This window comes from Corapipo altera, unplaced genomic scaffold (assembly GCF_003945725.1).
Source record: "Corapipo altera isolate COAL_440 unplaced genomic scaffold, ASM394572v1 44, whole genome shotgun sequence".
Taxonomy (NCBI): domain Eukaryota; kingdom Metazoa; phylum Chordata; class Aves; order Passeriformes; family Pipridae; genus Corapipo; species Corapipo altera.
Window position 1 is genome coordinate 7,677,855 of NW_020884880.1, and position 27,257 is coordinate 7,705,111.

Sequence of the window (27,257 nt, forward strand, 5' to 3'; positions counted from 1 at the left end):
CATCGTGCTATGCACTTGGCCACTTACTGCTAACTTTCCATTTCTTCTGCACAGAACTGGTAATGACAGAAGAGTATTCCTATATGATCATTCTAAATTATTAAATTCAGTTCAACTTGTTAGCAAAATCAATTTATTCAAGGGTTGCCAAGACATCCAGCAAAAATAATACACCCTTTAGTGAGTCTGTTGGTGATAAATGTACATAGTAGTCTTAGAATTTTATCCTCTTATGTTTGTTTGTTATTCCTGATCCTATAGAAGGTTATTGTTCATTACTTTGTTTTTCTTCATTTTTTTTGTTTAGAGGTTTTTTGGTTGATTTTTTCTGGTTGGTTTTTTATTGTTGGTTTGTTGGGGTTTTTTTCAACACAGTGGTAGATCTGCTGTCTTCTGTAGATCTGCTATCTTCTTTCTCTTATGGAGAAAATTTTTTTAATTTTTTTTATTTCTAAAATTCCTTACCTTCCTTCTTTTGTCACCTAATGTATTGACCTTGGGAATCATTTGCACCTTAGTCTCTGGTCCCCTCCTTAGCTGAGCCGGATGCTGATTTTCTCCTAGAACATGTGTGTGTAGCGCTGTTTTCTACTTCTTTGTTTTTAATTCCTCCATCATTTACTTCGCCCTAGCACTGAGACTGATAGGATTGCTCCATGAGTTTGTTTCACAAACTCACATAGCAAGAAATCAAGCCAGAAAATAAACAGTTTTATATTTCTCCACTGCTCTAGTGAACTAAGTGGCTAAAAAGAGTGCCCACGGAGTGCAGGAGTTGGCATGAAACCACAGGAGAAAGTACAAGACCACACAGCTACAAACCAGAGATGGGAGAATGAAGTGGAAAGAGGACTTCTTCATTTCATCAGCAGCAAGTTATTAGAGCAACTGAACAGTTCATGGAGTCACTGTGTTCTGTGCATTTGTCAAAAATATGGCTTTAGCAGGCTATCATATGTCAGCAGGGAACTACATCCAAACAGTTGATGCTTCCTTCACATCAGCACTTCAGTACCTTTGTTTCAAAGTTTTCCTTTTTTTTTCCCTCTGGAAAGTCAATCTCTACCAGGATGGAATCTTTTTCTTTTATTTGCCTGTGCTGTATATACTGCATATTATGGGTTGGTATTGGCTGGACAGGAAAGTTCCCTGGTACTTCATCTTCTAGCTGCCACATGTGGATGGGGTCATGTGACATCTTCTGGAAGGACAGAAGAATGGTGCTCTCCATGGGATCCACAAGGGACCATTGGTCTGCAAGGAAGCCAGGAGGGGATAGTTCAAGGGGTGTAGCAGATGAAAGATGTACCATGAGATGAGGAGGCAGAGACCTGATCAGAAAGAGGACAAGAGTGGCCCAGAGCCACAGGAGGGAGGTTATCGTGGAGACAGGAGCTTTACAGAGGTTGCTGCAGAAAAGCTGAGATTACAGGCTGAGACATATACTGGAAGTAATGGCTCACCCTATTAGGATACAGTGAGCAACAGGAATTGGCATTCATGCTCTGTATTTTTATTAGTGCTCATCAAAAAGCTCAGTGTTCTCTATTTTAGAAGCTACTTCAGTTTAAGTTTTTCTATTGTAGTAAAACTGTTAGGGGGAAAATCCTTTCAGTGTGATTGCTCTGCTGTCTGGGAAGACAGACAGGGAGATACATCTTGAAGCTCTGACTGATTTTGAAAACTAAATCACAAGCAGAAAGTCTTGTAACATGTTTACTTATTAGCCTTCTTGAACAGTACTGTAACAGAAAGAAGTTCCAAAGAGAACCTAAGTACTGGTTTCAGCCCACTCCCCCTTCTAGCTGCATGTTCTGCACTCTCGGTGCTTCCCCTGTGCTAACCTTGGTAGTCATTAGACACTGCACTGAGCCATTTTAACATCAACAGAAAAAATGGCTCAACAAAGCACTAAAACTGGCTTGAGTTGTTCTGGTCTGAAGACAAGACAGAGATTCACAACAGAAAGGATGATCAGGGCAACATGGTAGTCTAGATTCTACCCTGCTGAGGAAAACTTGGGAACTTCAGAACTTCAACCTTATCCATCTCATGTCTGAGCTCTGTGGAAAGATTTGTCAATAAACCAGCATGCAATCTAACTAAATGATTGCTAATCCTTTGTCGGCATGACTCATCACCTGGGCTGTCAGCTGCCCATGGCTGGGTTCCTCATATGCCCCATCTATTGGTTGTTCAGCTACCAATCTGCTAAAGAGGTGAATCCTTAATTAGGGAAGTTATTGGCACTCTCTGAAGTTCTCTTATCTCTGCACAACCTGAATCAGCTCCAAGAAACTACTTTTAAGCCATGAGCGGCCCTACACCAGCTGACTTGCTTGTGCCCAGCTCTGATGCAGACAACCCAGTTGTCTAATGAGTCAGGGAGCAGTCATCAGGGTACTCAGGCAAGCTGAAGAATAAGGCAGACACCATTTTGGAGTATTTTTGTAACATTTTCCATCATTTTATGCATTTGAAGTACTTAAACCTTTTGTTCTTACTGAGGAAAAAATGTGGTGGTTTTTTTTTTTTGGTTTGTTTTGGGGTTTTTTTGGGTTTTTTTTGGTTTTTTTTTGTTGTTGTTGTTGTTGTTGTTGTTTTTTGTTTTTTTTTTAGATGGGAGAGGGGATGGGATGGGAGTTACTGGAAAAATAAATTCCATCTTCAAGGCAGGCCTACCAAGTAACTTTAGAAAACAGCCTGTCCACCTGTTGTGAGTATCTTTCCAAATTTTATTTGGCATGGTCTGCTGTGCAATTTCTTGCACTTTTATTTCTGAAAATCTTAGTTTAGTTTATTAGGAACACTAGGATTCAGGTTGCTTTGTGCTGTAGCCTACATGATAGGTCAGCATTATATAGCTTAGAACCTCAGATTCAGTATAGATTGCTTTATACATCAAGATCATTTGATCAGACATGCTATAACCTATTTAATAGGTCTTTGTGCTCTCTGACCCGTGATTATAACTATTTGTTATTGCCAAAACAGTCTCTGATGTTTTTGAATTAGGAACAGATGAATATCAACAAATATCCAAATGGATGAATACCCAGAATTCTGAAACATCTCATGATATGAGATGCACACATAAGATAATAGCACATGCTACCACTTTACTCCATGTGCACTAGCAGACATTGTTTGAGTCATTTCTGAGTGGAAGAATGTGAAGTACAATGTTTCAAGCAAGACTAATCAAAACACTAATTTTTTTTTTTAAAGTAAAGAACAGTCAGAGAATTTTAAAGATTATTCCCATATATGTGAAATTCAACAAAAAGACAGTTGTCATAAGTTAACACTGAACAGATTTTTAAAGATGTATTCTAGTACCAGCAGCAGATGTACTTGATAAAAATCACTGTAATATTTTAAACTTAAGATCTTGAAGAATCATTTGGCCTTAAATCAACTATTTTTCTTTATTGTGAGGAACAGGGAATAATTTCTCTTTCCTGGGAAAACCACATAGTTTCTACTTCTATCTAGCATGCAAATTCCTAGTCCTTGAGGGAGAGATTATTTTCTGTGTATTACTCCCTTGAATAAACTACAGTGAGTTATAACTGCTGAGTGCAATTAATGTGTTTGAATAAAATAAAAAGAGTAAAAAGCTTAGGTACAAAAAGGGGTGAAACACTTTTGGAAAGGCGAAAATCCCCTTTTTCTTTTCTTCCAATGAACAAGTTACCTGGGCCTCTAGCAGGCAACAAGCCTCCTATGCTAGTAAGCATGTTAGGAGATGAACACTGTCAACTCTCCACCACTCAAAGGGACTCTACAACTACTGTCCCCTACCACTTCAGAGTGAGTGCTCACTTCTGGTCCAGCTGCCTCTGTGCTCACCCTTTGCAGAGTTTGTTCCCCTTCGTTGCCTTTAAGCCAGTGCATCAATACTGCAAATCCATGTCTGAGGGCAAAGAAAGAGCCTTTCTTCTGCTGCCCAGAATCACAAGCTGGTAGCCTCCTCCACTCAGGGAGTCTCCATCCACCACTCATCCACAAATAGCCTCTCACTTTCCTTTGCTTGTTCTATGTTGCAGCTGATGCTTATACTGCTCCAGGGGCTCTGTGAAGACACTGCCTATCACCTGCCTGTTATCCTTGAAATTAGACACTTCCTCTTACAGTCACACAAATCCTCTCGCTACTCCCTTAACCCAGTGCCTAAGTACCTCTGCCAAAGCACACCTCCCACCTTGAAACCACCCCAGAGAGAAGTACTAAGTGCTCCCTGCAGCCCAAACCTGCGTAAGTGGATCCTTCATTGTTCCAGTTCTTTTGATACACTCCAAGTAATTTATCCGTAACATGTTCAGAACCAAACCTTACAATATTGTGCAATCTCATCCTACCTGGAGACGTTCCAGCATGCTCTTCACATCTCAGCTGGCTCTTTAGTTGCCAAAATACCTACTAGCTGAAGTCCTACTGACTGAAGTCCTACATTCTTTTCTAATCAGCAATTAGATAAAAACAGAAGTTGCAGGCCATTTTTAAAATCAACAGCATTCCTTTCAGAAGGTAACTGGATGAAGCTGTAGCTCCAGAAGGCCCTGGAAGATAACAGAAACAACTAATGCTGAAATTTGAACTGAAGAAAAATTAAAACCAGGACAAAAACTAATTAATAAATACAACAAAATATGCAAATAACTGTTAGAGGGAAAAAAAAGATAAGACAAAAAAAACTTACAGGAAAGCAAGCAAGTGAAAATTCATGTATAAAATCATATATAAAATCTAGAACAGTAATCTATTTAGAGGTCCCAGCACCAGGTAGCATATGATGAGGTAACTAAAGACTACTGTAATCCATAAGCACTGGACATGTCTGTTAAACTTGAAGATAAATGTTTTCAATGTTTGAGTGCATTTCATTTTGCAAGCCTGCAGTTCATTTCATGCTTCACACTTTTTAATTCAGTATGAAAAACAAGAATAACTCTAAAAGTTATTTGATAAAACAAATGATTGAAATTAGTATGATCAATCAAATTACAAGTAATATATATATATCATATTTTACCAAAGGAAAACTTTCTTTTTTGCTTTTTCTGTCCTCTTTTTTATATGAATGTAAGCGAAAAACAATATGAAATTTCATTTATACATGCATGTTACTTTGAGGGCAAAAATACTATCCACTACAAAATTCACTTAGGAAGTGCCTACTTTTTCCTCCTTCTTTCTAGTTCCCCACATATTCATGAATGTTTCTAATCTCTTTTTATGTTCGGGGAATGAAATAGGCTTCAAATTTGTATGTCATAAGTATGGAATGTATTCCCTGATATGAAGTTGTGGGGAATCCTTCCAGTGTTACAGAGTAACTTATACAGCAGCTGTGATCAAGATGTCTGTAAGGTTTTCTTTGCTGTGCTGTTTACCTGTTCTGAAACACTTACTGTTTTAATGTCTGAGCCAAAGCCCAATCAGAATAGTAAGATTTGTGTGTGTAGTGTTTTGGGGAATGCTTAAGGGTTTGTGGTTCTTTCGTGGCAATTTTTCAAGATACTGGAAGACAAAATAGTGGAAAATTAGAAAAAGATTTGCAGGAGTCCAGATGCAACTCTCAAGGTCAGTTCTGTCTGCTTAGAGTAGGTTTGCAATGAATCAGCTCCATAATTTTGACATGAACCATCTCTCTAGCTTTTAAGAGACTGATGAGCTACCTGGGGAATGTATGTTCATTGTTAAAAGACTATGAAATCTTTCACAACCTAAATATTCAAACTGAATCAATCAGTTTTTAAAATACATTGTCCTGCATTTTTCAATTAAAAAGAATGTACATTGATCTCATAATTCTTTATAGTTACTTGTAAATTGGTGAAGATTTTAGACCATGACTCTCAGTCAGTAAAACTACTGTTGACATATTTAAACCATTTTTGTAACATTGTTAGTCCTTTCCTTTGGACCACGGACAGGTATATATTTGAATTTGGAATGCAGCGAGCAGAAGCAATAGGATGGGAAGTGGGGAAACCAAGAATTAACAGAGGCTTACCTGTATCAACTCTTCAGAATTCAGAGAAGAAAGTTAATATTCACATCAGACTCACTTTGAAAGTTCCGCTGAATATGGGTGTGTCTTTGGAGTCCAGGTGTTGTCACAAAGCTAAAGGAATTTGAAACATGTAGGTCTATATCTCTGATTTAGTCCCCAATACTTTTTTGCTTTTATAATTTTTCAGCTTTTTTAACTCTAATGTAGTAAGCAAAGAAAACTGTCTATATAAACGCTTCATAAAGAAATAAATCCCTTTTTTTCTGTGGGTTTCTTTCATTTTTTTTCTCTGCTAGACCCTAGATGTAATGGTTACATACAGATCTGTATTTGCTCTTACATTATAATACTGTAGCTGGCACTGGGATTTGCAGTGAGACATTTAGTGTGTAATTGCGAACTATCAGGTATATAGTGTGTAAACTACCAGGCAAATAGCGTGTAAAATGTTGATATCCATCACATCCAGTCACGCTGCTTCCAGTGAGGCACATTCAACTTCCTTCATAGGCATCTTGTTGTACTGATGGTATCATATTAATAATGTCTTTGACCTTGTGCCAACTGGCATTTCGGAAGCTGAGAGTTTTCATTTTATTTTTTCAAATGAGAAGGGCAATGATCTCAACAATATTTTTCTTGGCTATTTTGGGCAACTGAAATTCTCTCCGTTGGTCACATAAGTACTTAATCTAATTTTGTTTTTCTGAATCACACCTATGCAGGATGCCTTAGCCTCTGCTATAGTGTGGAGAGAGACCAAAATTTTACCAGCTTCCTATTTAAAACAAAATTAAATGTGCAAGTAGCATTCTAACATTTTATATATATATTTATGTTCTCTACAAGCTCCAGTTTTGCCTTGTAAATGTCTTATTTGTTGATGATTTTGTTATGATCAGGTTCACTTTGTAACTTGATTTGGGGTGAAAATTAATTTCAAATAAAAGTGTTCCAGAGAACAAGAATTACATTTTCAAAAAGGTTCTCAGATTGAGTTCTCTGTGAACATAGATATATTGTAGATATCGTAGATAGAATCTATAAAGAGTTCAAATCAATTAAATTAATTCAGAGGACTGGTTTGACTTCATCTCAGATTAATCAGTAAGTCTTCCCTGGATTTTGTATCTCACAAACACACACAAGAAAAATCTTTAATGTCCTTAAAAATAAGATCTCTTTATTGCCTTGAGCATCACAGCATCACTTGTAGAATGCAGTTTCATGTTTTATGCCAGACCAGGTTCAGACACACTTGTACTTGAATTGGAGAAGATCAGTGTGGGAACTGAGCTGACAATTTTTTTTCTATAAATTGTCATCCTTTCTTTGCATTTTAGAGATACCATGCCCAGGCATGATTTTATTGATGCTAGTCTGTCGAATTTGCCATTATTCAGCTGATATGTGAGACATATCTGCCAATTCATAGTTACTAAAAATCATAAATTGTATTTTATATAAAAATTTGCTGCAATCATATTTGGCTTCCTCAATGTGTTAAAAAAAATAAAAGTAAAAAAGATTCACACATTGTTTTCGTTCCAGATAGGAAAAATTAAAAAACAGAGGAGTGAAACCAAGTGTCCCAGACAAAATCTAGTTTGTGTAATTGCAGTAAGCAAAGCAGTGCTACTTAAGTAACTGCAGTTGTGGTTAGATGTGTCATTATTCACGTTCACTTCTTCTGTTGCCATTTTCTGAATTGTTGTACAGCTGTGAAATTTTGTCTCAGAAAGACAGCTGCACAGCAGTGATAGGCAAAAATAGGGATAGTAGGTGCTTATGGTTTGCTTAAAGCTGCATATAACTTTCAGCATGATTGTTTAGATGCCAATTTAAATATCAAGATAATTTTTGCTGACAAAATTTCTAAGAAACCCCTATCTTCCTTGCTCATCAGAGTCTTATCAGACTCATCTGAGTTGACACCATAAGGAGTGTTCAGTGAAGAAGCCTTTTTTTAAACCATTGTGATTTTATGCTATTCTCAGGCAGTGGAAGGTGTTTGCACATAGTTGCAAATGTGTTAGGAGATTATAGTCTCCTGCTAGAATGAAAGTAAGTTTCTGTACTGAATTGTCAAATGTTCTGTTCAAAAAGTCATTCAAAGTGCCATTGTAGGATGGACTTGGTCACAGATTTATAGGCTTCATCCTCATTTAATCCATAATGTGAGCAGGCATGGGAGAGGTTTTAGCCATTAAAGAAATACAGCACAAAAACAATTATGGTACGAATTTCAGTTTTGTTTTCATTTATTTCTAATCATAATGTGTTTATCCAAGCCTATATTCTGCAAATTAATGAAGAACTCACTCTACAAAGTAAATACTGGGATTTTGATAGGTATTCAACCTGAGCCAAAAAGGGGTTTAGGGGTTTGTGGTTTTGTTGTGTAATGAAATTGCAATGGTATATTTCATAAATGTATTTATACAAAATCTGCTTTTAGTTTCATGAGAGCCTAACTCCAGCTTCATCAGGCTTATCTTCATACCATTGCTGGATCTTTAATTCTTCTTTTGTTAGTCTCCAAAGAGTCCGTATAACTTTTAACAGGAATCTGGCTGAGCCAAAAAGGAAATCATCTCAATAATGCTGCATGCCAGTGCTTTGTGTACATCTCATTATCACAATATGCTAAGGCTGTTAGAGGCTACGCATGATATTGAAAACACAAGAGGAAGTCCTTATGAAAATAAAACTGTTCGTAGTAGAAGACTGGTAGTTCAAAATCATCCAGATGTCTCTGGGTTGATCAAAAATTTAACAGCACTAGATATTCAGTTACTTACAGGACTGCTCTTTATCTCAACATCATATCAATCTATTGTAAATATTTTGTCAAGGGTCTGCTTAAGGCTGGAGAGAAAGTTGGATTACTTTCACCACTGATAAAGCAAACAATGCCAAGTCTTACTCTCAAAAGGAGTAAATGTGCCTGTGCTTTCCTCATCCTCATTTTTTTGAACTGCTAACAATGTCAGTCATTCTCAACACCAAGATTACAAAGAGTAAAAGATTGTTTATGCAAAAAACCTCCTGGAAACGGCATAGGAAATAGGAAGCCTTGCATTTATACTGGAAATCCCTCACCTCCTAACAACACTCATCTGTTAGGGAGAGAGAAGTGTTGTAACATCTGGCTCAGTGTGGTGAGTTTTCATCTTCTGTTGGGAGGGCTGATGTCATGTAAGGAACAGAGCAGCACACTAACTGCTGTAAATGAGAGGCAGCAGCAGTGCTTGTCCTGGGAGCTGGGGCTCGTGGATCAGTTGAATGGCTGCCTGCAGCCCTCATGTGTTGATTCTGGCCAATTAAACATCCTATTAATCTTCAAAAAGCTTTAAGGCATGAGTGGTTTGGAGAGTGAATATAGGTGAGAATTTGCAGGTGTCATTCACACAAAACAGCCATCTTCCACACTCTTTTCAACAAACAGCTTTCCTGGTCTTTCAGAGCACAGAAGGAAATTCTTTCCAGTACCTTTTACCCTGTCTGAAATTTCTGAGAGCACCAGGACCCTTAACGTTTTGCAAGATGGCAGTGCAAACGTAAAGAAATGGAAGGTCAGTTTGTAAAGTATCAGGGTATTTGTTTGGGAAAATTTATACACTTTATTCACCCCACATCCTTTAACTTTCAGTTTTTGAGTGTCACCACAATATATACTGCTGCATGAGTCATCTCAATCCTGTATCAACCAACATTTCAAATCTCTCTAATATTCTGTTCTATTCTTTTAAAAAAGAACAGCATAGAAGAATAGGGCAATTTTAGTCAATTTGACATTTATGCCATGCTTGACACCTGACTTCACTTTAGTAACACCTGCCTGAAGAATAATTAGCAGGCCACTTTTAAAGAAAGAACTTCCATACACCACAGATGGCATTTTTCATACCAGACAGGCAACGATGTATGTTGGAAGTGAGCCAAACTGTCTGCAAAAACTGTGAGAAATTCAAGACAGACATCTGAGTGGAAGGAAAGTTTTACCTTCCTTGACACCCCTACCCCCCTGCACCATTCAGGAACATCTGTTCAGACCTACCTCTACATAATGCACTTTATTTTTCTTATCTACTAATACCACAAATTGCAGGAAAAAAGAAGCATAGCAAGTGTCTTTTATATTGGTTACAAAACCTATTATTTAATAACATAATATGATGATTTGCCAGCTATACAGATCCCATATTATAAGACTCCTGTTAGAACCAAGAACAAAACTTTCATAACCCCATAATATGGGGTTCTCAACTCACATTTCCATAAAGTGGTCCTAATTTTCACTGCGTACTCAAAACTTTGTTGAAATCAGCATACCATGTGTCATAACGGAGGCATAAAGGCAACAGTCACTTTGGAAATTATTGGCTAATGTCTTAATCTTGGACTGTTCACTGATTGGTATGAACTTTTGTGTATACTTTGGGCTAAATCCAAATCCTAGTGAAATCAATCGTAATATTTCCATTGCCATCTATAGGCTTCAGATGAGCTCCTTTGCTGCCTTAGAAGAATCTTTACTTCTTCCTTGCAAAAATCCTGAGATCTCTTCATAGCATTGTCACGAATTGTCACACAAATATGCTAAAATTAGAGAAGTGACAGCTCTGTGTTGTACTTAGTATTGCTTATGAAAGAAAAAGTTGTGTATTTTATTTCCACAGTTCCAATGAATAGGTATATGCATGAGAATTATAGAAATATGTGTACAAAATTATTTACAATGTGTTGTAATTCCAAATTTTGGGGCTTTTTTTCTCCTCTGGTAGTTTTTACTCTTCAAAAATGCATTTCTGTGGTAATTTCATAGAATTTTTCTGAGCACACTTTTCAAGATACATTTTTAATTTGGGCGAATGTCCATTTCAATATTTTCTCAGCTGTGCATGTGACTTTCATGGCAAATAATGTGGTAAGCATTCAGAATAGGCATATTTCTAAAAACCCTGAAGTCAGTAAGGAAACATAAGTTACATATACAGTGTCTATGTGTTCATGGGGACACTAAGGATGAGAATCTGTCCCTAAGTACTGAACCGCTTATATAGATATTTGCCACATTCATTGCTTCGTATGGTTTTGGAGCATACTTTTGTAATATAAATCTCATATTGCTGTGTGATTATAAGACAAGAAAGTTCCTGCAGAAATCAATTATTGTGATGTTTACTTAAAAGATTAGTGAATCTCAAACTTGTTTGTCACAAATGAAAAATAACATTTTACAAGTTTTCTTGTAATAGATGCTAAATTTTCAAAATTAGCAGAAAAGTACTTAGTCCAAATTTTGTCTCTCTCTGGAGAGAGAGAAGTTATTCTGTGAGCTAGTAACATTATTTTGTTTGACATCGGAATCGAATATTTAAATTCAAGTATATAACTTTAATAGATAAAAACGTAATACGTAAAAATTTATGGAAAGAACAGGAATGTGCCAATACACTTTGTTCCAGTCAGGTAGTCCTCTGAACAGAACTAGGGGCATTTTAGTTATTATTTAATGTCCTGGATCACATTTTTAAAACTTATTTAGGAAAAATTCTAAAAATCATATTTCTCAATTATTCTTTGAAGAATCACATATTTGTTCTTTTTTGTGAATCCTATTAGGGGAAGGAGTCAGGATCATGAGGGTTGGAAGAAATTGTCATATAAGGGATTCAAGGGATGAATGATATAAAAAAAAGAACAGAACCAGGTTGATACAGCACATTTAGTAGTGAATCTGAACCTAATACCAAAAGGCGTACTGGGCCTATGATACAAGGTGGCCAGTACAAATTTCTTTCATGCCCTATTTCAAAACTTTCCTTTCTTTTAAAATCTTTGGAGTTCATCTACAGAAAAGCACTGGTAAGAAAAGGGAACTATGATTATTTCCTACTACAACTACTATTTAACAAACTCTTCATCTACAACACTCTTTGGGGTCTTCTCTGTTTGGTGAACCTAACCAAGTCTACTGTTCAGGTGATATGAATGAAAGTAAACTTTCACCAAACTCTGCAGATAGGAGTCATTACAGTTCAGGTGCCAGAAAAGGGACAGTGGCTAGCACATCTTCATGCATGACTTGGACAGAAGTAATAAAGATCTGAGAAACTGCTAATAAACTTACAGTTTGTACAGATGACTATGATAACCTCTTATTATACCATATGGAGGCCCTGACTAACAGCCAGGGGCCTTAAATTACATTGAAATTGATTCTTACACTGCAGCTTTCAGCTGTAAATGATGCCAAAAGACTATGGGCTTAAAATTAAAGTGGAAAGAAATATATAAAAGCAAATGAGCTCCATGGAGTCATTATGAATCTGAGGTAACTGTGTCCATCACCACTGAAGCCCTGTGCCAGTTACTGCCAGTTATCTACTATATTGCTTTTTTTTAAATGAATATAGACATCAGGTTGTGTACAGAATTTTCCCTTTCAATCCACACACGTTACATAATGGTATTAAATTACGGTACATAATTGGTTAAACATTACTCTCTAAAATTTCTTGAATCTTGTAGCTGATCTTAAATACTGCATGTACTCTATTAAATACAAGCTCACCCAAGAGACATCAACTGACTGAAGCCAGGAAATTCTAAACGAAGGCTCAAGCTGACATTTTGTCCCTTACTTATATAACTGTATTTCCTCATAGCTACTAAGAGTGCATGTCCTAATAGTGCTTTTTTCTTTATTTGTACAAATAATATTATTGCAGCAGTCAGAGCCTTCACTTAAGAAAGTGGGATACATAAACTACCTTGAAATTTGGCCTGTGGTGGAAAGATATAGGTATAGAGTCTCTTCTTGTGCTCCTTTTTTATGACTACTTTTGGATCCAATGAAAAGTCAAGAAAAGATAAGCACTTAATTAAATTCCCAACCTACTTCCAGCGCGTGGTTTAATAAATTCAGTCAGCTTGCAATGGTATTATTTTAACCATACCTCTTGAACTGCAATTGTCAAAATAAATCTGAAAACAATATCTGAAGCCATAGTAAACAAAAACATAAAAACCCAACCGTCATAAAGAAAGAAACCCTGAAATAATCTATGGCCTTGTACCCAAAACAGCAGAAAAAAGAATTCTTATCATCAATCATGCTGAAAATTAAACTCTTAAGCATCACTCTTTTTACAGTCAATTATATTTTCTGTGTAGATTTCCTGAGTACATTTATGTGTCTGTCTCAGTGACACACCAACAACAGAACATCAAAAAGTGGTTGACTCTGGACAAATACGATATCAAAATTGTGGTGGCTCAAAAAATATGTTATTACCCATCAGAAGCAGGATTCATTGACAAGCCATGAAATGTGATTAGCCACTATTTCATAACAGGAATTAATAAAGACAAATAAACTTGACTAGGTTTCATCACATTTCACTCTACCACCAAGTGCCTGCACAAGTTTGGGCAAATCACAATCTTAGGACTTGATTTTGTCCATCAGTTAAAAGGTATAGTCTTATCTATACAAAATGGTTTGACTGGTAGGAGACTTAGTCTGCAGACAGATATAAACCAAAGAAGATAAAACAAAACCCCAAGTTGTAGTTCAAAAGCCTTTATCCATACCTGTTTTCAGCAACAAAATTGTGCTAAAACTTTGATACAAAGCCGTAATATCTTACCGCATGTGGTTGATCCAAGGAGCTTCCATAAGACAGTTTTTGGGTAATTGAGGTATTCAGAACAAGATGAGACATCATCTGCATTTATGAGTCCTGAGCAGACCTAACCCACAAAGTGGTCCTAAAGTGTGGGGCATTCGTTGCTGCTGTATGTGGCTTGAATAGAAGCTAACTGAAATCTGGAAGAAGCATGTCTGTATTTCTGCGGGGCTGTGCTTGCAAGGAAATTCCTTCAAGACCATGGTAGGAAGTTCACTGTGCCTAGACTTCATAGCTTCAACTGCTGCCACTTTGAGTTCTCTGCACCATCTTGCACACACCAGTGGTGTACCCACAAACAGTTGTTTAAGTCCAACAAAGGTCTTTAAGTAATCTGAAAAGTTATTACAGAGTTAGCAACTTACATCCAATTTCAAAGTCTGATCTGCTTTTAAAACATGGGAGATTTTCAGTTTTGTTAGCCATCTTTTTTTTTCTGTAGTATAAAGTCACATCATTTGGTTCTTTGAAGGTTCATTCAATTATCTAAACAAAAAATCTCCTAGCACTGTAAATCCATTTGCACGTTTCTCTCTCTTCAACATGGTGCTTGAAGTCTCAGCAGATTCAGTTAAAACTAGGAAAATGGAAAATACTATCTTTCTCAATAGAAAAAAAGATCTTTCTGGTAATGAGATTATTATGGCTCACAAATTGCCATCATCACACATACTGGCTGCTTCTCCACGGCAAGTATCCCAGTCCAATTCCACTTCTGCTAACAGAATAATACACCTCTCAAAATGTCTTGGGCTAGAAACACATTGCTGGTACATTTTAGGTAATGTAAATAAAGCACTTCCATTTGTTTTGTAAAATGTCAGCTCAAACTTGGTTAATTTTCAGATTCAGCCATAATTTTTTTATAGAATGATAGCAATAAACAAGTCTGTAAACCTGAAAAGGGATTTTTGGCAGAGTACTTGAAAGACAATAATCTTCTCTCTCCTCATTACTAGAAAAACAAGTCACATCATATTTGACTAAATCTCTGTGGTTAAAAAGTGTTATTTGAAAATTAAAGATAATTATTTTCAAATTTCCATTCTAATTGTTCATTTTGAAATGTAGTTATATTTCATTTAAGAGGGAGGAAAAAACAGCCACGAATAAGCTTTAGTCTGAACCACTGTATTTTTTCTTGTTTTGATAATTCCTAACAACACCCAAGAAACCTTTTGTATCCAGAAATGAAATCAAAAATATCAAGTATTCACAAGTGTTTGGCTTACTTCTCTATCCTATTCCCATTCTCAGCACTTTTCTATGACAAAGGCGTTTGAAAGAGAACTGAGAAAAAGATGCAAAGCCCTTTAACTGCTGGAATCAATTAATACTCTGAAGTCTTTTAAGAAATGAAGTACCCATTGCTTGGATATTTTAAACTAAAATGATCATGAAAACAATGTGCAAGAAAGATCAAACTTGCATTGGAAAGGATTTGGAAAATAGACACAGAGTTCTTGATTACATTTAACTTTTATGATGTCCTACTGCTCCGCATAGCAGAGCTTCAGTGAATGCTTACAAGTATTTACTAGGATATGCACATTTTTTGCTCCCTCTTTCTTTCACCCATCTCCTTCTATCGCAGTACCCAGTCCGTTTAATCTGATTTATTTTTTTTTCTCCTGAACAGCTTTATTGAACAAAGGCATGATAATGCAAGCATGCATCCCTTCCTGATATTTATTCCCTTTCATCCATTTCAACAAGCTTCAACAAAATAGCCCTTCACATTTGCTCTAAATCTGGAAAAAGGGTTGAACATACTCTTGTTGGTTTTGGCTGAAGACATCATTAGCTGCCAGTTAAATTTTTTTTGCTAAAGGAAAAAGTTTCCCAAGTGGATCAAGGTAAAAGGTTTACCCAAGATTAAAAACCTAAATTTGAAAACAGCTTTGTGTTGCCCCCAGACAGACTAAGTTCTGAAAGACCCAAAAAAGACAGCTACTTAGGCAAAAATCACTTTTAGAATCCTATGAAATCACTGTAGAAAGACAAGAATTATTTAAAAATGATTATTTATTAAACATATTTCTTTACAAAGTACAATCAATGTTTTGCATTAAATTTTGGGGTTTGGTATTTGCCTGTATGTACACAAAAGCTTATAACAGAAAATGTGTCTTGATTTTACACATGGGACACAATATAGTTACCTTCATATTTTGATTTCTACCAACATAAGCAGTTGATAATAACTTTCAGTTTATCTGCTGTTTTTTAAACTGAATATGAAGCAACAAAATTTCTACAAAATGTCAGTATTTATCAATGTACTCAATCATGAAAAAGTAGAAATTAATAATCCTTTGGAAAGTTTCCACTGAGCATGAGTGGAACATGACATTTTTGGCAGGTTACTGGACTATCCTTATGATCCTAAAAATCACTTTTTGCAGTTATAAGATAGGAAGAATTGAAGAGCTAGGTAAGTTTAATAATACCCTATTAGCAGCAGTTGATAGTAAATGCAACATAAGGTTTGTTTTGTCTGTCATACAAGGATGTGTCCTAGCAGACACTATTGTAATGTTCTTTACTTGAACAAAAGTATCTGCATGTATTGTATGTCTTTGGAAAAACAAAACAAAGATAAAGAGACAAAAAGCCATTTATTGTCATGAGTGACTATTGCCATCAGCTAATATGAATGCATTGCTAAAAATTAGTGAAGACAGGAAAATGCTGTAAGGTAAATATATACAGAGTTAAAATACATTTCTTATCCACTAGATAGTGATTTTGTGGCACTGTGGTTTTCAGAATATAGCATCTGTCGAGAGCAATGTAATTTTCAGTGCAAGCTAAAGCAAAAATACCTGCCCGCTGTCATAAACACGACAAACAAATCTGGAATGTTCAAAGTAAGTTTGTCTTCCACTTCTCCACTCTTGAGGCACCTTTAAGACATGGCACTTACTGTAAACCATCTAAAAATCGAGAAAAGCAGACACAATAAGCCTGAATTTTCCATAACAACTTTAAAAATCATTGCCAGAGTCACTTGCATAAGTAAACGATGCCTGTGTAAGGCTTGCCAGCAAAGCATCTTTCCTGAGAACGGAGCTGGGGCACTCTCTGTGTATCATAAGTGTGCGTGCTCAGAGCTGTGATCGCTGTCGTGGCTGTCGTCGTTCGCTAGTGAGTCCCCTGTGTGCTGGAGACCAGCTGCGCCGATGCCAGAGAGCTCGGAGGGGAGCAGCGTGCCCTTTTTCACATTCACCAGTTCCTTCTCCCGGGCCGCTGCCCCTTGCTGGCCCCCTTTTACCCGCTTCCACTTCATCCGTCTGTTCTGGAACCAAACTTTTACCTTCACAGAAAAAGGACACAACAAGAAAAAAAAAGATGGGGTCATTGAAGGTAATAATGAACTTTCTATCTGTAGCGCAGCACTTGGGGATTTTTCTTATTTTTTTAATGTGCCTTTCTGGCTGTATGGTAAAAAGCTTAGCAAGCCTTCCTTGAAGATCAGGCAGTCCAGTGTTGGATAGGACATAAACACTGCGGATATGATGATAATGACGGCAAAGGAGGAAAAGGGGTTACTGTGGGAAGACAGCTAGGCTATCTGCTGCAGACAGCTCCATGGGAAGATCTCAGAGCCCTTTAGAAAACATTAAAAAGTTCAGGTAACTCTTGAAAAACATATTAATGCCATTTCTCTGGGAGAGAAACAAAGGCAAAATGTTTCCCATCAAGAGACTGTGCAAAAAAACGTGCATTTCAAGTAACAGAGTACCCTTCATAGAAGGGTAGTTACTTTGGAAAGGAACTTGCACTGAAAAGTTGGCATTGCTTTCTGTTTTGTTTCTGCAAATTGGTGGTGAGTTTCAGGTGCAGCAGTTTAAAAGCACTTTTTTTTTTTTTTAAACTCGTTGAAGTATCTGAAAGAATATTCTTAGCATTCAAACTTAAGACTTCCCTGTCTATTTCACAGATTTGTTTAAATCATTGTAGTCAACTCATCCTTGATTCTGAGACATTTAGCCATAGACCCTGGTCAGATTTTTCAGAAAACAAATATCCTCAAAGTCAGAGGGCACGACATTTATAAATTTGAATCAAAATTAGCTAATAATTTCAGATAAGAATGAAAAAGAAATTCATAGCATGGAAGATTAAAAATGTATCTGTGTTTAAGTCACATTAAACCCCAAGATTTTACTCCAGCTGAAACTCATTTCCCCTCCTCCCCTTCTCTGTATGGAAATATATGAGGGAGAAGTAAACCTAAATTATTTGCACTGCAAACCACAAGGACTTTTTTTTTTTTCAATAGCCAAAAGAAAAGTAAAGAAACAAAAGATGTGCATAGCATCTGTTAAGTATATTAGACTGGATTAAAGACTGATTTCAGATCAACTTAAAGTATTGTCACCAAAAACAGTATGAATAGAATATTATTCGGTTTGATTCATTTAACGTTGCTGAAAAATCTTGTGCGTGTGTCTGTGCAGCTCTTCAGATGAAGGTTCCACAGAAAAATAAACAATGTCTGCAACATTTCACTTGGAAAGAAAGCAAGAAAGCTTGCAATGTTGGTATATCCTCTGCTGTGTTAAGCAGAATGTGTTTCAGAGTTCTAAAAGAAACAGCAAGGAACAGGCACAGCAGGACATATTGTACAACATGAGTAATAGAGCCACAAAAATGCTGTTTTGCTGAATCTGTCTTACACATCCAGGAAACATCACAGTGTTTAACCTTTACTATCACTTTGAATTTTACATTAGAATTTTACTACAACTGAACTGATAGATTACGTCACTATCTTTGTGTACGTACATGGGAAGGAAGAAAGGTATATTTATTTTTTTAATACTCTATATTCCTGCTAAAATCAAAGTGAGCTGTTAAAGCAAATCACTTGGGAACAGAGTGAAATGATTCCAGGTTAGTTAAGAGCCTTAAAACACAGCACATCTTTTCCCCTAGTCAACTCATCAGAGGCAAAGAATCTGCCTTGTAAAATCAAATGAGTGTAAATATTACTGGCTGCTGTGATGTTGGAAATTATCACACTCAGGACTGCTGTCAGAAGTGTCCATGAAAACAGTGTCTTCAAAAGGGCAGCCTTCTGGGAGAAGTTATGATGTTATTTTCTTTAGTTTTTTGGTTGTGGGTTTGGGGGTTTTTTAACAGTGAAGTTTCCCTTGCAAAAGGCACTACTCTACTGGTGCAAGATAGTGCAGTAGATGCAACTTCAGGCATAACCTAAACATCAAAAAACCCCCCATTCTGGATTCAACCCAGTACCATGGGATATTATCACATTTCTTCTGAAATAAGGGCCAAAAGGATTTTATTTGGTAAGAAACTACAGGCTTGGAGTAGTTGTTAAAAGATGTGAGAAATTCTCTGGATATTTTTATGTCCTTGAACATTCACAGAATAATTGACAGCCCTGAAATCCTAAAAAAAAAAAAATAATAATGTATAGATGACGATACATTTGAAGCTAAAATTTCAGTGCACAGCCTGGATGCAACGTACTTTAACTTACTGGACCAGGAGACAACCAAGCAAACAGCCTTCCAGATGCAACCAGTTTATTTTTGGATACTTGAGAAATTGAAGCTAGTACTCCTATAACCATTGTCAGAAACTATCCTGGATGGAATAGGGGTGAGCAGGATAATTACTGCCTGGTTTCTGATGCAGGTGCTCATTATTTTTCTCTCATAGACAAAGCTAAACTCTCGCATCTTCTGAGCTGACATTTTTTGACAGTTTTCTACTCCAGTTTAATAAATAAGTTTTGTTGTTGTTTTCCATTTTTTATTACAATATATTTTGCTTCTACTTTTTAGAATTCCAGTCACTTCACAATAGCAGAGTTGAGAGGAGTCTGTCTCCTTGAGCATTAAACCCAAGACATCTGCTTCCAGGTAATAATAAGCAGCCGATGCCAGGCTGGGGAGTACTTCTTCACTCAGATCACCTGCCCTCAGATTAGTTCATAGGATCGTGCCTCAAAGTGCCTCCACCAGGGATGAGTTGAGGTCAGTGTCTGCATATTAGCTGATATAAATGAATTAAAGGATGATGACTTCCCCTTTCAAGCATAAGTGTGAGATCCATTTACATATTCCTCGGAGTATCCAGAATGCAATGCTATGTTTGCACACAACTCACAGTCAGGGAAACATGGCATTTGAGAAAAATCAGACTAAAAGGACTCCAGGTACCTTTGCATGCGTTCTCTTGAGTGTAGAAGAAAGATGGGAACACTGACAATCCCATTGAATAAAAGGTACTACTGACTGGCATATGGCCTTCCCATAAAGAGAAAATGGTAACAGTGTTAAAAAGAAAAAAAAAGTTTAAAAAGGCTTTTTTTGTAAACGACTAAATAAACTGCATCTTGTTTACTTAGAGAATTATAAAAAAAGAAATGTCTTTATTTGGTACATCAAAGATTATTTTCAAAAGCTATAGTGATGTTTATTATTGAAAATATTATTATTTATTTTGATATAATTTGTTGCATTAGTGTACAGCAGGACTCTGATATGAGGGAATACATTAGATATTTTTTATATATATTTCTTTATGTCCTCCACTATAAAGTACTAAAGTCCAGTTTGACCTGATCCAAAGTGTACGAATGTCAATTTGAGTATTTCCATACAGCTCAATAGACTCTAGATGAAGACTTTAATGCTCATGTGCTAATAATATGAGACAGGTACTTCACTTGTTATTTCCTCTAGAGATCAAATTTAGATATTGGAATTATGAACTTCCTTTGGAGCTGAAGAGTCACTTATGGAGGATATAGTTGTTACTGATATGTGATCCATCTATATTTTAGTAATAGGAAGTGAATCAAACTTTGTGTTAAGTACTTCAGAGCACCGATTTATCTGGATTCATGGAAAACCATGCTTTTTAAACACAGAACTCATTTAAAATTTACAGGTATTGCACAAAACATGAATCGGAACAAAACACCCTGAGAAATAAAAAGGGAAGAGGACAAAGAAAAAGGAGAGAGAATAGAATAGAATAGAATAGAATAGAATAGAGTAGAAAGATCAAGAGACACAGAAAGGAGAGCGACTGAGTAAAAGAAAAACAAAGAAATATTAAAATAAAAGTAGAGAGTGAAGATAAATCCTTACTGAAGTGAACTTGAAAAACTCTTGAACTTTTTCCCAGTAAAATAACTAGCTGGTGCCATTTGCAACTTTTGCAAAAAATGATATCCTTTTAAAGTAGTTTAAAGATCTACTGTGGCAAAATTAATACTATAGAATTTATGAAACTTTATATGCTATTTTTCAAGTCTATTAGCTCCAACAGGATCTGGGAGTGCTCATCACCTGCCAGAATCAGGTCCTGATTGCTTACTATTTATTAAAATAACCCTCTTCTCCACCCTCTGACTAGCACAACTTGACTGTACAGAGCAAGCATATGTATGTACAGAAAACAAAGGAAGTGGAGGGAAATGAACTATATTAAAGATGATGGTAGCATTAACAGCTGTTTCTAAATCAGCACTTATGATCCAGTCTATTGAGCACATCTGCTTATGGCACGAAAGCCCTGCTTCTTTTCCCTTAGTCAACAAGTTGTTTAGCATCTGCATCTCCACATCTGATGATTAGACTGTTACTTAAGATATGAGTAAATTATTTATTAGATTTTTCCTGATGTACAAGATAAATGTTTTTGCTGTGTCCAATTTATTTTAGGACCTACTCTGTAGTAATCACAGGAGGAGAGTCAAAACAAGGAGGTTGACACTGTTAGTGTCTACAGTGCCAAAGTAATTGTTATGCACTTATGACAAAAGATCCTTGGTAGTCTTTAGGGCCACATGATGTGCTGTCTTTCATGTGTATCTTTAATATAACTTCCTGATGTGGACATCAACACATCATTTTGGTTCAAAATGAGCATGTTTCCTAAAATTCTGATTTAATGCTCCTCCTTCATCAGAGCTCTTCAGTCACATTAACTTAAAGAAAAACTGACTTAAAAATTAAAGCATGACTGAATTCAAACTATCTTAGTTGCACTGTCTGCTGTCTTTCCTCTTTTAAGAAAAAAGACTTTCACTTTAAAAAAGCTCTTCTCTGAAATGAAAGAGGCTTTCCTAAAATTAGGTTTCTAATCCAGGTTTTAGTGGCAGGAGTCCCAAACAAGATTAAAATTTGAGACCTGATATCTCAAAAACCTTAAAAATTAGAAAGCAAAGCGACTGCCAGTTGAAACTTATTTTGCTTTAAGAGATGCATATTTCTAAGAGTCTTTGCAGTCAGTATCCTAAATTCCATGTTTTACTATAACTAAATATGTCATGAAAACCAAACCATCAAGCCTTTTAAGCGTTCTGCCCTGGTCCTCCATTGTCCATTTTCTTTTTTTTTTAATTATTTTTAATCTGTCAATTTGCTTTCCTCTAATATGGACAAACATACAAATAGCAAAAAGTAACCCAAGTTTTCAAAATTTAAAAAAAGAGGTTTATTTCTAAGCTGCTTTGGCTTTGAAAACATCCCTGTTATTTTTAGATAGTACTCTTATGCTGCCAAGTTTTAAGGAAAGTCAAACTCCTGAACTTTACAGAAATCACTGGTGTTTACAGCTGAAGCTTACCTTTTTTTGCATATATAGGGATAGTATTTTCATGGTAGTTTATTCAGCAAACTTATAAAAGCAAACCGAAATGTACAAACAGAAGTTTCTTTCCCTATAAATAAATATAAGTATTGGAAAAATTAAATCTATTGATTTAAAATGTTTACAGAAATGGTAGTCATAATTATCAGTTCAATAAATAAAGATAACATGAAATTTTAAATAGTTCCTGTATTTCAGTCATGCTGGATGCATGGGGGAGAGTAAGTTAAGGTAGTTTTATTAAATTAAACTAAATTTTCTTACCTATATAATTTAAAGGAATTCCAATTTCTATTCCAAAAAAAACTCTCTTAAATATCTTAAATATATTTTGAATATTAAAACCATCTTAAATAAATATGAGTATTAAATATCTTCTTAGTTGTTATAAAATATTATCAAAATCCATAACTTCTCTTTGGAAATTAATGAGTGGTATCAGAACCTTCAATTAAAATTACTTAAGTCACCTGCTCACTGATTTAAAGAGATCTGCTCTGTGTTAAATTACAGGACTTTGCACTGAGTGTGTACAAGTACTTTGCAGCAGCTGTTGAGAAAAAGGGGAGGTTTTGGCAGGTGCACAAAGGACAGTTGGAGCTTTTGGCACCCAGGAAGGTGTAGGAGTGAGTTCTGGTTTATCATTACATAGAAGTCAGTTGAGGTTTGGGTACTGCTTAGGTGACACATTCTCCTTTCTACCTCCCACGTTTAGACAGGGATAGAATAGACATTATATTTCAGAGGACAGCAGTGATGGGAATACTTCATTACAGTTTCAGAAGTCTTTGGGAGCACTCAGTTTACCTCCTGCTACTCCATCCAAATAACTGCCACCTTCTCCACCAATGATCTTCAGAACTGATTTCATGATCAAGCAGTTAACCCTTCCTATTCAAAATCTCTCCAAAGTAGGTTTCACAGTTAACATACCTTAAGCAGAAAGGGGCATACTATTGCATGTTCCTTCCTCCTACTGACTTGTTTTACATAGTCTAAGGAAATAATTTTTATAGTAATTAGTCTTTCTCTTTCTGGTCAAAGGCAAAGAAAGGCAATCTGCTGCTAGAACTCCCTCTACCTTATTCTCCTGTAATATATCTTTTTAGAGTCTACTTTCATCCAATTTTTTTACATGTGTGTAGTTCCTAAAGGGGGCTTACAAGAAGGATGGCAAGGGACTTTTAATAAGGACATATAGTGATAGGACAAAGGAGAATGGTCTTAAGCTGAAGGAGAGTGGGTTTAGATTATCTATTAGGAAGAAGTTCTTTACTGTGAGAGTGCTGAGACACTGAAACAGGTTGCCCAGAGAGGTTGTGAACTCCCTGGAGGTGTTCAAGGCCAGAATGGATGGAAATCTGAGCAACTTGGTCTAGTGAAGGGTTCCCTGCCCATGGCAGGGGGGTTAGAGCTAGATGATCTTTAAGGTCCTTTCCAAGCCAAACAATTCCATGGTTCTGTGATTCTGTGATTCTAAATCTACAGAAGAAACAAATGGTGGAAAACTAATTCTTGGGGAAGATCATCTTTAGCTAAACTTTCTTCTTCTTTGTGTAGGCATTTACCTCCATGAATTGCTCGCATGTATTTTATTTCATGATAAAAAAGTTCTAATGTGCATCACTGTGCACCCATTTTGCACAGGTCAGCTGAATGGGAAAGTCAAAAAATTGCACATAATCAAGATTGGCTTTCGGATGAGTATGCTGGTGCTTCTTTCTGTTACTGCTTTAGTACAAAGAAAGGCAAATGACTTGAAGAGTAGAAACCAGTGAAACTAGAAAGAGAATTTACATTTTTCAATGGCCTGCGTAAAAAATATGTTCTTTATTCTACATGTTCATTTTTAACCTCTGATATAATTTGTTCCCAACAGATTTCTTCTATTTCTTAAAGTGCCCACAAATGACAAACCTTAAAAGCTCCTCTCTCCTTAAACAGGTGACAGAAGAAGGTGCATCTTTCTCAACTTGAGTCTAAGAAAAGGCAGGGACAGGTAATGTCAGAGCCTCACACACTTTGTAAAAGCAGCCATATGAGCTGCTAATATTTTATATTACGTGGGCTGCTTGGCACATACAGAGGTTTCTCCCCACCCAGAACCTCACATGGTTTCTCTGCAGATGTAGGGTACATTCACAACTAACAGCTTGATGCACTTGCATTTGGAAATACTTATTTGAATTTAATCAATACTGCAAAAGTAAATATGCTGATTGAAGTTTTACCATATACTTTTTAAAAAAGAATTATTGTACAAATCAAAATTATGCACAAGTTATTATTAAGTTTGCTAGGTGCATTCTTTTCTAAGAAAGAACAGTAACTCTTACTGCTGGTATTTATCTTACTCAAAACAAATACCAAAGTTTTATTTTATTAAGAATGTCACAGTAAATAAACAAAAAATCCAAAGGATTTCAAGCTACGTAGGTTCATTATTATAGTGTGTGTATAGAGAGTGCTTAACACATAGAAGCATGGAATGAGCAGCTGCCTTTCAGAGAAGATGTGACAGTGTGACAAATCAGACAGATATGGTCAAGCCTGTCCTGTCAATTCAGTCGTATTTTGTTTGAAAGTATACAGGGGAATGATTTCACCACCTAACCTCAGAAAACTAGCTTCCTAAAGTAGGAAACTAGTCATGCTGTGTGATGCATGGAGAGACATTTACACTTCCAGAGGCTGTGCAGAACAAACACATGATTGCAGAATGTTGAACTCCCTGGTTTCTCACCTGGGTGACTAAGGGATGCTACTCTTACCTTAACAGTCAAGTCTAAAAAATGCAGTGATTATCTTCCCTGAAGCTCTGCAATGCTGAGAAGGATTTTAATGAAGTCATTTGTGATGAAACATTCAGATAACCAGGTCTGAAGGAAACTTTTCTAATGGTAAACTTCATTTAGTATTGGTATGGTCATAAAAATGCAGTGCTACAGTGGGGGTTATGGTACTATATCAAAGTATAGTTTAAATAGTAGCACTGTTTGCTTCCATTTCTGGTAGAAAAAGGCATCAGAAAGCTTCTTCCTTTGTCACTCATCCCAAGTTGGTACCACATGCATGGAAGCCAAACACAAATACAAAAGCAGTCTTCATTTTGACAAGATTTTGTCCTTTGTCTATGTAAAATCAGTGGCTTTAGGCCTTTTATAAATGATTGGTGGCTTCTGGGCAGATATTGGAAATTAAAGTTGCAAAGAAATAAACCTTCTCATTACCATCAGCAGAATTTAATCTGACTAGGTGGGATTTTCCATTTATGTTGGCAAACAGAAGCATATTTGGATTATTTATTCCGGTAACCTTAGCTAGCCTGTAGAACTGCAACATTACTCTTTTGATTAGCTCCATGCAAAAAGATCTTGCGAGGTGGAAAGATCTCCTACTCTTTCTATATTTGGCAGGATCAACTCCATAAAAATGTCCATTTTGCCATGCCTCTGATACCCCACTGCAGCTGCTTCCTCTCTTCATCCCACAGTGAGATATTAAAAAGTCTGCATGGAACTTTCTCCAAGTTTATCTGGATGTACAAAAAAGCCAAGAATGCGCTTGTCAAGGTTACGAATATCTAGGGAGCTAAGATAGTTTTTAGCCGAACTAGCTCTTCAAAATATAGTAAAGGCCTGCCAGCTGAAAATTATTAACTGCTGGCTGAGCTGGGATTGTGAGTGCACTCTATAGGAGATGGAGCAGGAATTATATGTACCTATATTTATGGAATGCTTACAGTAACATAATAGAGCCATCCTACCACCAGATGTGCTTATAATGCTCTCAAAGTGCACTCTTATTATCTAGGCAATTGAGGCACTTATTTCATTTCATCCTCCTGTCTTGTAACTTGGGTTTCCTTTCAAGGGAGTGATAGGATTACTTCCTTCTCCCGATCCATATGTTGTGAGGGGTTTTTTTTTCATTATTATTTTGTGAAATGGCCTTCCATGAGCCATTTATGTTTGAACTGATCTTGTAAGTTATTTCAAAAGTCAAATGGAGCCTTACTTTGATGACTGTAGAACACTTTAATACCGTTATACAGCTTTTTAAATATGGTCAGACGTTTTTCTCTACAGCTTGTTTAAATGACAGAAAGGTAATTATGAAGTGCTAGTTGGGCAGTGGCTCTTTTAAGCTGCGACGTATGGTTGAAATTATCACTACAGTCAAGAGGAAGATAGAGCTTTCTTAAGATAATAGGCACTGTGATTTATCTCACATCTTGGGAAATAACTGAAAGTTGTAACTTTAGGATGACCCAACAATACTTTTCCCAGATTATTTTTTGTTTTTCTGTCTCTGAATAATATGCTTGTAATTTTCTAAAATCCTAGTGAAAACAATAATGCTAAACAAATAGCACCCCCATCAGGGGTTAGGTCTGCTCTCAAACCTATTTTCTGAGCAGATACGTTAGATCATCTAATACCCACTTCTAGTTTTTTGTCATTGTATTATCTGAAGCAAGTTTCAATTCTCTGTGTGCAAATTCAGTGTTTCATGAGAGATCAAGAAAGCTTCCAACACAAAGAGGTCTATAGCCTGTGATGAGATCAAGGCCATCACCTGTGCGTTCATTTATTTCAAAGAAAGGAACTACTACTACTTTTAAACAAAGGAACTATAAAGTACCATTTTCTGCAATGCAGCTTTGGGTGGAAAATAGTAAAGGAAAACTGTTCCACAAATAGCAATTTTCTAAACATGCTACCTCACTGGAAAGGCCAGGAGGGTAGGGAGAGGGAGCGTGCAAGGCTTTGTTTCTATCAATATATTTTAGTTCGTATTGTTGCACTTGTTTAAGGTTAGTATCAAATATGATCTATTGGGACAGTTAGTTAAAAAAAAGTAGTAGCAGTAGTAAGTATGCGAATAAGTGTTGTTATCTCAAT

At 36.3% G+C, this 27,257-nt stretch overlaps 1 protein-coding gene across 1 annotated transcript in view; it reads right to left on the minus strand.

The window, feature by feature from the left end:
- Positions 1–15,730: 15,730 nt before the first annotated feature.
- MEOX2 (mesenchyme homeobox 2) overlaps positions 15,731–27,257 on the minus strand; it is a 54,352-nt gene continuing 42,825 nt past the window's right edge. The window contains exon 3 of the mRNA XM_027639397.1: positions 15,731–17,032. Within this exon, the coding sequence (XP_027495198.1) occupies positions 16,808–17,032 (225 nt within the window). The 3' untranslated portion in view covers positions 15,731–16,807. The remainder of the gene's footprint in view (positions 17,033–27,257) is intronic.